Source organism: Rattus norvegicus, chromosome 12 (assembly GCF_036323735.1).
Source record: "Rattus norvegicus strain BN/NHsdMcwi chromosome 12, GRCr8, whole genome shotgun sequence".
In the NCBI taxonomy this organism is placed as follows: Eukaryota; Metazoa; Chordata; class Mammalia; order Rodentia; family Muridae; genus Rattus; species Rattus norvegicus.
The window spans coordinates 28255333-28272510 of record NC_086030.1 but is presented as its reverse complement, the minus strand read 5'-3'; the positions used below and the strand labels follow the sequence as shown (position 1 = coordinate 28272510).

At 48.1% G+C, this 17178-nt stretch overlaps 1 protein-coding gene and 2 long non-coding RNA genes across 4 annotated transcripts in view; 2 read left to right on the top strand and 1 right to left on the bottom strand.

The window, feature by feature from the left end:
* Window positions 1-323: 323 nt before the first annotated feature.
* Window positions 324-15512, bottom strand: LOC102553721 (uncharacterized). 2 transcript variants are annotated; one of them, XR_010056502.1, is made up of 3 exons: window positions 15062-15512; window positions 6109-14457; window positions 324-1198 (listed from the first exon to the last, which is right to left on the bottom strand). It is a non-coding gene; the product is annotated as an uncharacterized LOC102553721 (long non-coding RNA). The 2 variants fall into 2 exon arrangements; XR_358620.5 differs by lacking the exon at window positions 15062-15512 and having other exon boundaries at window positions 6109-14880.
* Window positions 4439-5555, top strand: LOC134481174 (uncharacterized). The gene is made up of 2 exons (XR_010056501.1): window positions 4439-4781; window positions 5323-5555. It is a non-coding gene; the product is annotated as an uncharacterized LOC134481174 (long non-coding RNA).
* Window positions 15513-15917: 405 nt separating the features above from the next.
* Castor2 (cytosolic arginine sensor for mTORC1 subunit 2) overlaps window positions 15918-17178 on the top strand; it is a 42667-nt gene continuing 41406 nt past the window's right edge. The window contains exon 1 of the mRNA NM_001100561.2: window positions 15918-16089. Within this exon, the coding sequence (NP_001094031.1) occupies window positions 15977-16089 (113 nt within the window). The 5' untranslated portion in view covers window positions 15918-15976. The remainder of the gene's footprint in view (window positions 16090-17178) is intronic.

Sequence of the window (17178 nt, the reverse complement as noted above, 5' to 3'; positions counted from 1 at the left end):
GGATGAGGCAGGAGAATCCTAAGTTCAATGCCAGGTGAGGCTACAGAGTGAGAGACTGTCTCAAAGCAAATAAAACAAAATAAAATGATAAAATAAAATAGTTACAACGTGGCTCAGTGGGTTAAGCTGCTTGTCACAAGCCTGGTGGCTTGAATTCAATTCCTGGGACCCCCATAATGGAAGGAGAGAACTGACTCCCATAAGTTGTCCTCTGACTTCCAGGGATGTACAGTAGTAGCGTGTGCACGCTCATGTGCGAGCATGTGTGTGCGCACGCGCGCATGCACACATACAAACAAACAAAAGTAGTAGAAAACAACTACTAAAATTAATAAAATAATTTAAAAATAAAATTGACGGGAAGAAGAATTACATGCACATTTACAAATATGTATCCTGTGGGAGTTTGAATGGGAAAGTGACCCCAGGCTCAAGTGTTGGAACTCTTGGTCCCCCAGAATGTGGCGCTATCTGATGAGGTAACACAGACTTGCTTGAGGTAGTTCAATAGGGATGAGCTTGAGAGTCCACAGCCTCATTCCAGCTCCAGTTTGCTGTCTCCTATTCCTGTTTGTAGTTGAAAATGTGATCTCTCGGGGTCCTGCCACCTTGCCTGCTGCTCGCCCGCCGCCGTGCCTCTGAAGCTGCAACTCAAAATAAATCTCTTCCTTAGGTTGCCTTTGACCGTGATGTTTTAGCAGAGCAACAACAACAAATGACTAGCATATACAACAAAGGAGCTACAAGATCAGCCCTCAAGATAAGGACGGAGCGCTCCAACAATGGCCGTCTGCGTGCCGGAGATGACTGAGGGCCCAGTAGCTGCTATCTCTCTTGCCTCAGTAGCCCCAGTCTGGCACTGGAGGCCTGAAGGCTCCCTGGAGAGCCACTTGTCTTTGGTGCTCATTGGCAGGCTGAGAAGGCTGTATCCTAATGCTAGTGGAAAAATGGCGGCAGTGGCAGCAACTATGGTGGCAACAAGATAGATGCACTCAAGAGCAAGCTGCAAAGTCAAGCAGGCAGAGTAGCGCTGCTTTGCCCCCAGACCTCTCTATATCGGGGCTCCCAGCACAAAGTCCTCCTCTCTTGGTTAATTCTTCCTGGAATTGCTCTCACTTGGGCCTTTCAAAGGGCACGTCTCTTAGTAGACTCCAGATGCAGTGAAGCTGACAAGCGCGCTTATGAAAATATCAGTTCTCTAAAAAACAAACAAACAATCACAAAAAACCACATTAGCATCCCTCATACGTATCCACGTGACAACAGAGTATAAAACTACACAGTCCAGGAAAAGGAAGACCAAGAAGAAAAAGTTTAAGTTACCACTATGGCCGAATCCTCATCATATCTCTGTAGTAAGGCAAGCAGAAATCAGGTGGGTTCTAGTTAAAGGTTTATCGTTACTTTTTCTTTCTTTTCTTTTTTTTTTTTTTTTTGGCTCTTTTTTTCCGGAGCTGGGGACCGAACCCAGGGCCTTGCGCTTCCTAGGCAAGCGCTCTACCACTGAGCTAAATCCCCACCCCTGTTATTTTTAAGTGTGATCTATGCCTGTGTCTGTGTGAAAGCGGGAAACTGGTAGGGCAGGTGTCCACAATGTCCAGAAGAGGGCGCCAGATCCCCTGGAACTGGAGTGACAGGTGGTTGTGAATAACAGGATGTGGGCTCTGGGTACTGAACTCAGGGTCCTCCGCATGAACGCTACGTGCTCTGTTAACTCCTGAACTGTCTCTCCAGCTCCAAGCACAACATAGTTATGCCAACACTCAGAAAGCTAAGACAACAATCCCGGTGCCAGTCCAAGTTCCATGGGGAGTTCGAGGCCAACCTGGACAGCAGTTTGAGAATTTGTCCTTTTTTTAAAGACTGGAAATATAGTTCAGTGATCTCCCAGTAAGGGATTGGAGATAGGATTCAGTGTACTAGACTTGCCTAGGATCCCCCAGTAAAAGTCTGGGGGTGTAGCTCTGTAGCAAAGCAGTTGCCTGGTGTGTTAAAGTCCTGAGCTCAATCCCCAACACAACAAAGAAGAAAAAGTAAATAAATAAAAAGATATTGGTCCTCCTACCCATGAGAGTACTAGGCCTCTGCGCTCATAAACGACAGAGCGAATCCATTCCCTGAAACACGTTCTACCAAAACTCACAGAAGAAACAGAAACTGTTTGCAAATATCTGTCTATTAGAGGCATTGAATCAACAATTAATAATGTTCTAAAACAGGAAGCGCTGGGCCCAGATGGGTTCACAAACATTTAAGAAAGAAACGAAGACAATTCACTACAATCCCTTCCAAAAATAGGAGCAGAGAGAATACTGTCTGAGTGGTTTTATGAGACCAGCATTATCCCCTTAGCAAAACCAAAGATAATACAAGAAAGAAAGAAAGAAAGAAAAAAACTACAGACCACTATTTTTTTTTTCATGAACACCGAGGTAAAAATAACCCTCAGCAAAGTGCCAGCGAATCATGGGGCCGGCGAGATGCTCAGCGGACAGAGGCTCTCGCTGTGCAGCCTGGCAGCCTGAAGTCCAAATGAACATATTCAGAAGAAGAGAACTGACTCCACAAAGCTGTCCTCTGACCTCTTCCCACACGCTGGGCACATATGCATCATCGTAATGATAATAATAATAATTTAATATTAATAACAGACAAATCAAACCTATCAACCTATGCACATAATTAGATAGAGGCTGGAGAGACAACGCTTCAACAGCTACAATCACAGGGAGGGAATTCAGACTCCAGGGTCCTTGTGAGAGAAGCCAGACGTCTCTCGTATACACCTGTGCTCTGAGGGGGCAGGAGGCAGAAGGACTGATGAGGCTGGCAGGCTTCCGTCTAGATGAGCTAATGTGAGCTTTGGGATTAGAAAGAGACCCTGTCTCGAGGGAATAGGTAGAGCGTGGCAGACACACCTTCTGCTGGCCTCCATGCTGGTCCACGCATTCATGTGCACACGCAAACATGGGCCTGTGTGTGCACACATGCGTGCACACACACACACACACAATACTCTAAAAGAATCAAAAATAACTATATGACATGGCTTCTATGGTTTAACTGTGGTTTGGGAAGATTCTGGGTCCTTTACAAAGTGCAGTACTTGTCTTGTGGAATGGGGTCGGTCCCACAGGACGGGATTAGTTCAGACTGGTTTAGAAGAGCTAGTCTGGCCCCTCTGTGGTTTCTGCCTCTCCCAAGTGCTATCTGCCCTGTCATAGCAGGGTTCCTTGCCGGACGCCACGTTGTTTGAACTTTCCAGCCTCTAGAATCTTAACCTAATAAACCTCTTCTCTTCATACATATTCTAGCAACGGGTATTTTGTTATAGTAACAGGAGACGGAAGCACTAGGAGTCACAGTGTAGTCAAGTTGACAGGACAATCTTGAGAGCCTAAAATTGCTGAGCCCAGCCTGGGTCTTCCCAAAGCCCCAAAGTCTCATGTGGCCTCAAAATCCTATAGAGCCCAGAGAATGACTTTCCTGCTTCTACCTCCTGAGTGCTGGGATTACAGGTGTGTACCGCCATGCCCAGTTTTATGTGGTTCTGGGGACAGAACCCAGGGCTGTATGTATGCCGACAAGCAATCTACCAATTAGACTGCCTCTGAAGTCCTTTCTTGGTTGGTTCGTGACGAGCCTGGAGCCATTGAGAGCACAGGTGACACAAACGGAGAAGAGCAGACGGCTTATCAGGTGGCCTCCCATATCCCTGCTGGTAGGGACAGCCTACTCTGGCCAGAAAGCTCGGGGTATAACGATGTCAGTAGGATGCTCTGTGCCGTCCCCCAAAGCAGCCAGGAGGCTGGAGGAACCATGAGCTGGATGTTGCTCAAAGATGTGAACTATGCTTGATCATTAGAGATCCAGGACAGATAGCTGTAACTCCACAATAGACCCTCTTCTAGGGTCTGAGAAATGGAGTCAAGGGCCATGATACCATCTGGTCTGGCCCTTTGGTGTGCAACCCAGGAGCCTGAGAAGAAATGTGGAGGGACGTGGCCACATCGACACCGCCCACAGAGACTGTCAAGGGACATTAGTCAACTCCAGGCGCTCACATGGCTCTAGGACTCCTTCATGCAGCCCCTAAAGGCCCCTAAGATGAGCAGAACCTTGCTCCCACTCAGGATTGCCCATAGTTGTCCTAGAAGCAGGAGCCTGGGAAAAGTGACGTCACTATCTGTCACTGAGAGATTCTTGATTTTAGGCAGGGGTTCTATGGCTAAATCAGACTCTCCCCACCCCCAGTCCCTTAAAGCTCAGGTCCCTGGAGGCAGAGCTTGGCTGGAGGAAGTGGGTCATTGGTGATATGTTTTTTTAACAGTGTATCTTATCATAGATCCCGTGTCTCTCTGCCCTTCTCTTTGCTTTCACCCATTGTGAGGTATGCGGCTTTATGCCCCTCCACACACACACCTCCCCACCATGATGTTCTGCCTCCATACAAAGCCATGGGACAGCAACTAAAGGACTAAAGGGTCTAAGACTGAGTAAAATCAGCCTTTGTTCCTTGAGGCCATTTTGTCACATGGACAGGAAGCTGAGTAACACAGCGCCCTAGGCCCGGGATGAATTTAGTAGGAACAAAATATATTAACAGCAACCCGGTAGCCATTCCTCATAGGATATCCATGTAAGTTCTGCAGAAGGATTCATGGTGGACCTCCTGATGGTTGCAGGCCTGTCATCCCAGCTACTGAGGAGATGAAGGGAAGAGGATTAAAGCGGATAGCCATTCTAGGCAATTTAGTGAAACACCATGACAAGAATACAAGGTAAAAAAAGAGAGGTGGGGAAATGGACTGGACGTCGAGCATCTGCCTAGAATCCCCCAGGGAGGGACTGGGGGTGTGGCTCAGTGGTAGAGCCCCTGCCTAGAATCCCCCAGTGAGGGGCTGGGGGCATAGCTGCCATGTCCTAGTAACATCACTAAATTATGAATGTCTCACTGTGTTAATCCTTTGGGGATGTCACTGCCCACTAGGGTCAATCACTTCTCAATGATTGAAACCATTGGGTGAGAAGCCAATGGTTTGGGGAGACACTGGATATTTGATATATCCCATGAGGTCTGTCCCTGAAATAGAAATAAACGGCCTGGAGAGAAAAGTAATATGGCTGTCTTGTTAGAGTTCTGTTGCCGTGATAAACATCGTGACCAAAAGCAATGTGGGGAAGAAAGAATTTATTTCAGCTTACATCATGGAGGGAACTCAGTACAGAAACTCATGCAGGACAGGAACCTGGGGACAGGAACTGAAACAGAGGCCATGGAGGAACACCAATTGCTACTGGTTTGCTTTTGTTTTCTTATAGAACCCAGGACCACCATCCAGGACTGGCACCACCCACAGTGGACTGGACCCTCTCCCAGCAGTCATTAATCAAGAAAATGCCCCCACAGAATTGTCTACAGGCCATTATGATGAAGGCAGTTCCTCAGTTGAGAGTCCCTCTTCCCAGATATAATCTAGGTTTGTCTCTAATTGACAGAAAACAAGGAGTACATCTGCTGATAACGATCCAAGCCACAGTGCTTGAGGACTAGTGATCTGTGCCTGTGTCGTGTCTCCAGATGGGCGGGGTCCGAGGACAGGTGTGCCTCCAGCAAACCAGAGCCACATCACCTTCCTGACACTTTGTCAAATAGTATGAGGAAGGCTGCTGCCTGCAGGTTAGGCTTCTCCCACGCGTTGTGCAGTAAGCTCCTCCCCTCCTCAGGAACCCTCACAGCTCTCCATGACCTCCAGGGTAGTGTGCCAGACACAAGGGAGGAGACTCAAAGCCAGGACTAAAGAAGGATCCAGAAAGATCCTGAGAACCACAATAAGACCCACTAGCCAAACAGAATTCTTCTACCCTCCCCGCCTTCTTTAAAGAAAGTTGTAGAGCAAGTCTTAATGGTTAAGGGCCCTTGCTGTTCCTGCTGCGAACATGAGTTCAGTTCCCAGCATCCACATCAGATGGCTCACAACCACTTCTAACTTAAGCTCTAGAGGATCTGATGTTTTCTTCTGGTCTCCTTGGACAACTGTACTACACTGTATACACACACACACACACACACACACACACACTAAAATAAAAATGAAACAGACTTACAGGCTTAAACACATACCCAGCCAGCTTGGCTCTCAGCCCCAGTCTCTCAACTCTAAGCTCCCTTTGCAGATCCACTACCCATCCTGACTATCACCAGTATCTGTGACATCATCCTGGCTATGGATGTGACATCATCAGCATCTGTGACGTCCTCCTGGCTATGGATGTGACATCATCAGCATCTGTGATGTCCTCCTGGTTATATATGTGACATCATCAGCATCTATGACATCCTCCTGGCTATGGATGTGGATCTCTTTGCCTTGGAAACTGAACTGGTGCCCACTTCCGCTCTGACTACTTGTAAATTAAAGTGTGTGTGTGTGTGTGTGTGTGTGTGTGTGTGTGTGTGTTTAAACTCTCAAAGCCCATCCCTAGTGACATACCTCTTCTAGCAAGACCACATGTCCTAAACCACCTCAAACAGCGCCACCAACTGGGGACCAAATGTTCAAACCTGTGAGCCTATGGGGGACATTCTCATTCAAACCACCACAGATAGCTTTATGTTACTTTGGCCCCAGGAAACTGCGAAAGCTGCAGTCATGCAAAGTCTGAACTTGTAACACAGGTAACTATCTATATAGATGTCAGGTGACAGCCATGGACAGATGGCCACTCGGTCAATCCAAGTATGAACTGAGAATGACCTGTAAAGACCTGGCCTGGTTTTCCCCACCCTACCTCATCATGACGACATCTCTAGAAGTAGCTATGTTGAGTCATTCAACATCGTTATCTCAGGTCATGGTTCTCCATGTGAGTCTATGTCTTAGTCACCTATATACCTAGGAGGAGGTATCCCAGAGCTTCCTATTTTGTAGGTGTATGTCTTAGTTAGGGGTTCATTGCTGTGAACAGACACCATGACCTAGGCAACTCTTATAAAGGACAACATTTAACTGGGGCTGGCTTACAAGTTCAGAGGATCAGTCCATTATCACCAAGGCAGGAACATGGCAGCATCCAGGCAAACATGGTGCAGGAGGACTTGAGTTCTACATCTTCATCTGGAGGCCACTAAAAGAAGACTGTCTCATGGGCAGCTAGGAGGAGGGTCTCAAAGATCACCCCCACAGTGACACACTTCCTCCAACAAGGCCACACCTCCTAATAGTGCCACTGACTCCCTGGGCCAAACGTATTCAAACCACCCCAGTGTAGAATCAGACTTTCACAGAGTTTGTGTTTCTAGCAAGTTTTCCATGACGTTGGTGAGGAAGGAATGGCGAAAGGTAATGCTCTTTGAACCCTGGCTGCCAATTTGCAATTATGTGGAGAACTAAAACATTGTTTCAGAGTATTTATTCAATATGGCCACACTGGGAAGTGGTACATAGAGGTCAGTCTGGTGGTCCACTCAGGTCCTGACATGAGGTTTCAGATTAAATACAAGGCAACAAGTTTGTACAGGGACTGGTGAAATGGCCCCAAAGGCAAAGATGCTGACTTCCGAGTCTTAATGACCTATACTCCATCCCTGCAACTCACCTGGTGAAAGAAGAGAGCAGAGTCCTGAAACGTGACACTCATGCCATGGCACCTGTGCATGTGTGTGTGCACACACACGCCGCACATGCCACATACACACACGCACACACGTCATACATGCACATGCCACACATGCACACACTACACATAAACACTCACACCACAGAGAGAGACAGAGAGAGAGACAGAGACAAAGACAGACAGAGACAGAGACAGACAGAGACAGAGACAGAGACAGAGAGCACGAGAGCACGTGCTAATTAATTTAGTAAAGAGGCCTTCAAAACTAAGCAAGCCTACTCAAGGTAAGGTTTGCCTGTCATGGGTCCATCATTATCTGTGTCCAGTCTCTCGGCACAACCATCTAGTAAGTAAGTTATCAGAACACAGGGCTGGAAGGTGGCATGGTGGTTAAATAATGCACTGCTCTTACAGAGGACCAAAGTTCAGATCCCACCAACCCCATCAGGCAGGTCTTAACTGTTTGAAAATCCAGAGTCGGGGTGAGTAGCCAACAGCCTCTTAGCACACTGCACTCACATGTACAAATTCCCATACAGACATGTGCGCATGCTACACGCATGCACAGACACACACACACACACACACACACACACACACACACACACACAGAGTCACTGAGGAAAACCTACATTGAACCCTTCTGAGAGCATGCTTCTAATACCTAAAGACTTCCCACTAAGTTCAGCTTCCTAAAGATCCAGCCACCAATCAACATAGCACAACGAAGACCAAACTTCCAACACATGAGCCTTGGGGTACAAACCACAACCAAACCATTAGTGATGTTTTTTACAAAGAGCCCTCAAGTGTTGCTGACACAAGTCACAATTTGAAAACCCCCATGAGAAAGAGCTGTTGGCTTAAAATTATTTTGCCAGTCATATGTAATTTTGACTTAAAAAATTTTTTTAAAGAAAAGGATCCAGGTATTACGGTGTTCTGTACTCCCAGTCCTTCCTTGGGAGGTGGATGCAGAAGAATTAGGAATCCGAGGCCATTCTCAGCCAGTGACTTTGAGGGAAGCCTGGGCTACACCAGACCCTGTCTAGATTACATAGCTCAGTGGTTATGACACATTTCACGCAGCAGCAAGTATGAGGACCAGAGTTCAGGTCCCCAGAATGTGTATAAATTCTTTGTGGGGAGTTTAAAGAGAGAGTCTAGAAGGAGAGCACTTGCTTAGCATGAGCAAGACCCTGGGTTCAAGACTGATTATCACCACCAAAACAATAAAAAAAAAAAACGCACACAATTTTTGTCTGAGTGGAGTAGTTACTCACCTTTAATCCTAGCACTCAGGAGGCAGAGGCAGGTGGATCTCTGTGAGTTTAAGGCCAGTCAGAACTATATAACAGAGACCTTGTCACACACACACACACACACACAAATACTATGGGCATGGTGAAAGGGACTCTAGTCAGCTGGAGAATGGCAGGTACCTTAACATAAACTATTAGATTGCTTTCCTAAAGCTAGCCACCAAGGTGTAGTCCCTTGTTTGGCCAGTTCTTTCTCCTGAGGCTACTACAAAGGTCCAGCTATCAAAATATGGAAGTCCAGCGATGAAAACCCCCTTTTGGCTCACCTAATTAACATGCCCAATTAAAATTAAATACCTCATGCTAACACAAGGTTTCACTTTTTTTTTTCCTTTCTAAACTGCCATTGTCCTATCAGCCATGTCTTTCTCCTCTCTATCCAGAGCCAGTCCTTTATCCTCTGGGACAAATACTGTGGCCCCATCTCCCTGTTCCCTTTCCCTCCTTCCCCTCTCCTGTCTCTGTCTCTTTATTCCCTGCCCTCTGTCCCTCTGGGGCAAACAAATCTCTTTCGTACTGAGAACTTGGTCTTTGGGGTCCTGGGCTTGGTCTTGGGAGTCCTAGGGTTATACCATTCCTCACACCTATAATTCCAGTGCTCCATCAAAAAGTGAAGAAAAACACTCCCCAGAGCACGCTGGCCACCCAGCTGGTGACCTAGATCAGCCATATTGAAGCAGTGAGTTCTGGGTTCAACTGAGAGATGTTGCCTCAGTGATTTTTTTTTCTTTTTCTTTTTTTTCGGAGCTGGGGACCGAACCCAGGGCCTTGTGCTTGCTAGGCAAGCGCTCTACCACTGAGCTAAATCCCCAACCCCGCCTCAGTGATTAAGATGAAGAGTGACCAAAGAAGTCATGTTGTCAACCTCAGGCTTCCACAAACTCACACAGAAGCACATGTATACACACATATATACATACCACACACACACACACACACACACACACACACACACACTCATGAATATAAAGGAAAAAATAAAATGAAGCAAGAACCGCTGGGCTTCCCTGGGCTTCGCTGACGCTGGCCTTTGCTGACAATGCTATTACACTGACTCACCTTGCTTTCTTTGCTGACTGTACTGGCTGGTTTTGTGTGTCAACTTGACACAAGCTGGAGTTATCACAGAGAAAGGAGCCTCCCTTGAGGAAATGCTCCCATGAGACCCAGCTGTAAGGCATTTTCTCAACTAGTGATCAAGGTGGGAGGACCCAGCCCCTTGTAGGTGGTGCCATCCCTGGGCTGGTGGTCCTGGGTTCTATAAGAGAGCAAGCTGAGCAAGCTAGAGAAAACAAGCCAGTAAGTAACATCCCTCCACAGCCTCTGCATCAGCTCCTGCTTCCTGCCCTGTGTGAGTTCCAGTCCTGACTTCCTAAGGTGATGAACAGCAGTGTGGAGGTGTAAGCTGAATAAACCCTTTCCTCCCCGACTTGCTTCTTGGTCCCGATGTTTTGTGCAGGAATAGAAACCATGACTAAGACAGTGACCTTCACTTTTTGTGACTCTGAGGAGAGAAACACACTAAAGACCTTCTGGTGGTGTCCCGCTGCTTTTTGATGCTTCAGCAGACTCGTGCCCATAGGCGAAGACTCGAAGTTTCTTCTGGACTGAGCAGTGTTTGCTGTGTTGCTATTAAACTGGACTGCTGACAGTGAAGATCGGAATCGCCCCAAAGAACTATTTCTAAACAGGTCCACAACCAACCCCCGTTTCCTATTAACATTTCTTTTTTCCTATTTCCGGTGAGTGGTGGGCTAGAAGGGAGGTTGAAGCATGAAAGGACCCTTATTAAAGTAGGTTTTTCAAAAATCTAAGCCTACAATAAAATAAAATCTTTAAGAAAATGGAAACAAGGTAATATTATTAATTTTAATAATGTAGCTTATTTAACTCAATATCTCCGATGCTATCCCTTCAACAGGTAATTAAAATTAAAAAATATTTGTGAAATAGCGAAACGCCTTATATTATTTTCCTATACAGAGTCTTTGAACTCCCAGATATATTTTACACTCACAGAACATCTCAACTTCAATCCATTCTACCAGAGTTGGATGTAGACCTGATGGCTTCCCATAACCAGATCGCTTCCAAGTGATGTGACCACCTTGTCTTGTGTGAACAGAGAATGTGCTTTTCAAACTGAAAGTCTCCCAGCATCCTGAAAAACGTCTTGCTCTCAGGGAAAGCAGAACAGTTGGCCAACGTCTTCCAACCATGCTTGGATACTTCCCAGTGTCTAAATGGCATATCAGCTTCTAAATGTAAAGGAATTAAGATGACTCGGAGTTGTGATGTCTGTTGATTGTGGCAATAAGCTATGCGAGAGATCCTGTCTCAAAAAGGGAAGGGTTAGGGACGTAGCTCAGTAGTGGGGTGGAGGCTGTGAATCTTCCAGTGTGAAGGGCTGGGGGCGTAGCTCAGTGGTAGAGCCCCTGCCTAGAATCCCCCAGTGAGGGGCTGGGGGCGTGGCTCAGTGGTAGAGCCCCTGCCTAGAATCCCCCAGTGAGGGGCTGGGGGCGTGGCTCAGTGGTGGAGCCCCTGCCTAGAATCCCCCAGTGAGGGGCTGGGGGCGTGGCTCAGTGGTAGAGCCCCTGCCTAGAATCCCCCAGTGAGGGGCTGGGGGTGTGGCTCAGCGGTAGAACACTTGCCTAGAATCTTCCAATGAGGAACTACCTACTTGGGGGTAGGTATCACTCAGGAAAAGGAGGTCCTGCATTTAATCCCCAGCCCCTCTCCCACACAGAAGAACCCAGAACCATTTATGTCCAGATCCAATATCTGACTATACATACATCATACCCACATGACTAGATCATAATTCTGGCAAGAGGGTAGCCTCCCCTTACCACGTGCAATTCTCCATGCCCTCTGGATTCTCAGTTGGTTTCTATGCTAGTCATGTCCTGCAAAATTGATTTCACCATGCACTGGCAGGTCACAGCCTGCAGACTGGAAAATACTGATTTGGCCTACTGGGAAACAGAAGTCAGAAAACCGGCCAAATCCTGATTGGAGCCTTGTTTGTTTTGTCTCATCACCCATTAGGTGTTCTGGGACTCTATGACTGTGGGCACAATTCCTATTTGTCATGTGCACCTCTGACTGGCTGATACCCAGGTACCCTAACCCTCACTCTTCCCACAGCTTCCGTTGCATTTTAGGGTCCTGAATGCATTTCAGGGGAGGGAAAGAGGTGGTTCACAATGTTGCCCAGGCTAACCCAGGCTAGCTCGGGCTATCCTTGAGCTCATTATTATTTTTTTTAACGATTTATTTTTATTTTATGTGCATTGATGTTTTGCCTGCCCATATGTTATGTGTGACGCTGCCAGATCCCCTGGAGCTGGAACTACAAATAGTTGTGAGCTGCCCTATAGGTGCTAGGAAATCAAGCTGGCCTCCTGGACCATACTTATCTGGGCCTCCTAGACCTGTAGAGTTCATTGCAAAGGCATGTGCATGTATGCGTTTCCTAGATATCGAGTAAGCAACCTTCCCTGTGGCTAACGAGAATACAGCCGAGAACAGTCAAGAGTATTGCCTTTTAAATTTTTTACTATGTTTACTTAAAAAGAGCAAGTATGTGCATATGTGTGAGTGTGAGTGTGTGTGTGTGTGTGTGTGTGTATGTGTGTGTGTGTGTGTGAATACATATGAAAGCTGAAGTCATTTGTATATGCTTGGCCCAGGGAGTAACACTATTAGGAAATGTGGTCTTGGCCTTGTTGGAGTAGGTGTGTCACTGTGGGGTTGGGCTTTGAGACCCTCCTCCTAGCTGCCTGGAAATCAGTCTTCTGTTTACCTTTGGGACAAGATGTGGAATTCTCAGCTCCTTCAGTGCCTTGCCAGCCTGGATGCTGCCATGCTCCCACCATGATGATAATGCTCTGGACCTGTGAGGCAGCCCCAATTAAATGCTGTCCTTTATAAGACTTGCCTTGGGGGGGTTGGGGATTTAGCTCAGTGGTAGAGCGCTTGCCTAGGAAGCGCAAGGCCCTGGGTTCGGTCCCCAGCTCCAAAAAAAAGAACCAAAAAAAAAAAAAAAAAAAAAAAAAAGACTTGCCTTGGTCATGGTGTCTGTCGATGGCAATGGAAATCCTGACTAAGAAGCAAGCAGACAAGTTTAGGGACTTAGTTATCGTTTTGCACCAAGTGGGTCCTGGAGATTGAACTCAGATCCTCAAGCTTGGCAGCAAGCACCTTTACCTGCTGAGCCATATCACCAGCCCCCAAAATAGTTGCTCTTATGGATCAGAGACTTTTAGAGGAGGGGAAACAGACAAGCCTTTTATTTATTTCCTTTCATCAAGTTAGTTTTGGGTGTTTTTGAGACAGATCCTCACTCTGTGGCCAAAGTTTGCCTTGAATTCACTACATAGCCCAGGCTAGTCTCCAACTGACAATAATGCTCCTGTATCAACCTCCGAGCAGTGAAATTCAAATGTGTGCCATCATGCCCAATATTTTACTTTATTTGTTTACAGTGCTGGGTAAGCGCTCTACCACTGGTTAAATCCCCGGCTTGCAGCATTGTCTGTGAGGTGTGGTAGAGTCACACTTCAATCCAAGAACATGGGAGGTAGAGGCAGGAAAATCAAGAGTTCCGGTCTAACCTGGGTTACAGGAAACCCAGTCTCCAAATTTTAAGAGACCAAAAATAGGGGCCTTGGTGGCTAAGAGGGGACCTGAGTTCTGTCCTCAGCAGCCATGTCAAGTGACTCATGACCACCACCTGTAACTCTAGATCCATGGGATCCAATAAATACCTATTCTGGGCTCCTAGAGCACACATACTCCCAGCACAGATGCAACATATACACACAGAGACACAGAGGCACAAATAAAAGCAAAACACATTTTTTTTCCTCTCAAGTAAATAAAGGGTTGTGTAGCTCAGTGGTTAAGAGCATTGGCTGCTCTTCCAGAGGATCCAGGGTTCAATTCCCAGTACCCACAGAGCAGTTCACAACCATCTGCAACTAACTCCAGTTCCAGAGGGTCTGACACTGTCTTCTGAGCTCCCTGGACACCAAGCATGCTGTGACACACACAGATACACACAGGCAAACACCTATATATACACAAAATTATGGGGTTTTTTTTCTATTAAGTTTTTAATTTAAAGTAAAGAAAAAGAAGGCTGGGAGTGCTTCAGTTGGTAAGAGTATCAAGTCCTGGGTTCCATCCCTGCCACAGCATAAACCAGATGGGGCACTGGGCAGGCACAGAATAGAAGCAAAAAAAAGATCAGAAGTTCAAGGTTATCCTCAACTCTAGAAAGAGCTGAAGGCTAAAATGAGATAAACGAGACTCTGTCTCAAAACAAAATAAAAATAGAGCGATCAATTATTTATTTAAAGTGTGTGTGTGTGTGTGTGTGTGTGTCGCGCACGCGCATGTACAAATCAGAGGACAACCTGCAGGATTCGGTTTTCTCCTTCCAAGGTCCAGAAGATCGAACTCAGGTTGGCAGCAAGTGTCTTTAACCACTGAGCCATCTCGAAGGCCTAATCTTTAGAGAAATCAAAGCAATAGAAGGGTGTCCAGGTTAAGAGACATGCTCAAGATTCTGGGTCTCACGCCCTTTTGTGGGTATGAGGCAGCAGCACAATAAACCCCCATCTGACAGAAGGGGACTGTGCATATGAGATAGGCAGGCAGGATTTTTCTCACACACACACCCCACCCGTTTGCCTCATCAGGTAGACTTGACCCACCATATCTCCAAAGTACTCTGCCAAAGGGCACGCTAGTCAGTAACTTTAACCTAGACGATTTCAAAAGATTTCAAAACCTAGTCAGCCATGAAAGGGAGGGGAGGGCAGGAGGGGTGGACGGAATATTTGCTGAACAGGTCCCCATACAGCACTCAAGCCTGGGGTTAGAAACACTAAGGATAACTCTCATTCAGATTCAGGTCCGCTCGCCACCCCCCTTCTCCCCCCCCCACCCCCACCCCCGCTTCCCCCAACCCCTCCACACACACCCCTCCCAGATCCACAGTTATTCCAGCAGCTTTGTACCCATGATCCCGGAGACCCGGGTCCTGGTTCCCGTGCCTGCCTTATCTCTATCCTCCCTCACATTTTCCGCAGCAACAAAGCCAAACACAGTACCGTGGGGGCTTTCACGCTTCCGTGCGTTTGGACACGGTGTTCCTTCTGCCTGGAAGGCCGCGCGGCTCTCCCTCTGAGCGCCCCCCTCCCCCTTGCCTGTGTGCTCTCTCATTCAGCCCTCAGCACCCTTTCCCAAGAAACCCGGCACCCTTTTCTATCTAACCCAACCCTTCTTTTACTTTGGCTTCCCTGAACGACAATCAGCGATTCCTCTAAATCTCTCCTGTGGCAGGCTCAGGCCTTTTCCAACGCTGGAGTTGTTTGTGGAGGAAAGGGGTTCTCGCTTGACACCCCAAAGAAAGCACCTAATCCTGAGTTTGAGCAATGACAGAGCATGCATCTAAGCTTAAGTCGGTTCCAAATTCCCTATATGTCCCATCGGGTTCCTCTGTGTCCCTGGGGAACCCCGAAATCTTGCATTCCCAGTGCACCGTGGCGCAACAGCCCAGCCCCCCTGGCTTGACATCAGCAAGCTGGAGTAGTCCAGGGGAGTGGGGAGGGCCGCGTAAAAGCGCACACGTGGACTACAAATCCCGATTGGCAATGCGCGGCCCCGTGGCTGGCGCCTGCGCAGCACGGGCCCGGCGTTTGAGTGGCAAGTTGTTTGTTACAGCGAACACCAGCTGCTGCTGCGCCGGGCGCCGCGCTCCGCCGGGCGCTGTTTGCTTGTCCACCCCGTAGCTTGCTGCACCCCGCAGGTCCTCCCCAGGCCTCCTTTTTTTGCAACTTGCCAAGCTTCCTTTTTCTGGATCGAGTACGAATCAGCCCGGCATCGAGCTCCGGGCCCCCTTCCCTGGGCCAGTTGCCCCACGGCTTGGGGCGCGCAGGGGGCGGGGGCCGCGGCTCGTCCCCGTCCCCCCCCCCCCAACTCGGGCCACCGCGGATGATCCGCCGTGGAGGAACCCTGGGCGGACGATGGAACTGCACATTCTGGAACACCGGCTGCAAGTTGCCAGCGTCGCCAAGGAGAGTATCCCGCTCTTCACCTACGGCCTCATCAAACTTGCCTTCCTGTCTTCCAAGACCAGGTGAGAGAAAGAGTATGGGGCGAGGGGATGGCTGACGGGAGGCCGGGGGGGGGCTCATGGTACCCGCCCGGGACAGACAAAGAGGCGCACCCCGGGGGGGACGCAATGCAAAACAACTTCATCCCCCCCCAATCTCTGCCATTCTCCTGCATCGGACAAAGCCACCCCTGTGCTCTCTAACTGGGGGTCCCCTCCACCCAGAACCCCCCACCCCACTGCGCCCCCAACTGCTGCCACCAACACCCAACACCCCCCCTCCATCTCAGTCCCCTCTCTGAGATCCCTAGTAACCTCCCTAAATGGCCTCTGTGATGCATCCGTGAATGAATGAATGAACGAATGAATGAATGAAAAACAGGTGTGGGGACCCGGAGGAGGAAATTTACAAACTAAACACGCCCCATCCCCCCATCCATCCACCACCATCACCACCCTCCTCCCGGTTGGGCCGGCCCCCCTGTAGCCATTGGCAAGCGGGGAGGGATGGCGCTGAGCTCGCTCTACCCCAGAACAGAAAAATCATAAAATCATTAGTAGATGTTTATCTCCAGGTGCCTGCGAGGGGAGAAGGGGTGCAGGCAGCGGAGGAGGGGTGGCAGGACCAGGGTCGCTGATTTCTTTTCTCTTTGGGGGTCCAACGAAGTGGGAGGGAGGGGGGATTTTGAACCATGGAAGGGGAGGAGCAGGCGTGTTTATGGATCTGCCTGGAGCCTGGGCTCCGATGTTGCAGGGGGAAAAATAGCGGAAGGCCTTGGGAGGTAAGAAGAAAAAGAAAAAAAATTTTTTTTTAATCTTAGATTTTTTTTTTTCCCCCATTGCAAGGTGTGTTTTTGACTTCATAAACTCCTGTTGGATTAGAATCAGACTACCTTTTCTCTTAATTGCCCATTTCCCCTTATGGAGTGGGAATTGGAGCAAGCTACTATTAACTTAAACCCCTCGTTCACTTACCATTATGATGGGTCTGGCTTGGGGGAGGGGGGTGGTTTAAGCAAAGATGCTCTTACCTCCTTGCCAAAGGAATGAATACATTACAGGTCAAGATTGAGTTAAATTAGCAGCAAACACACCCCCTCCCTTGCTGTCTTG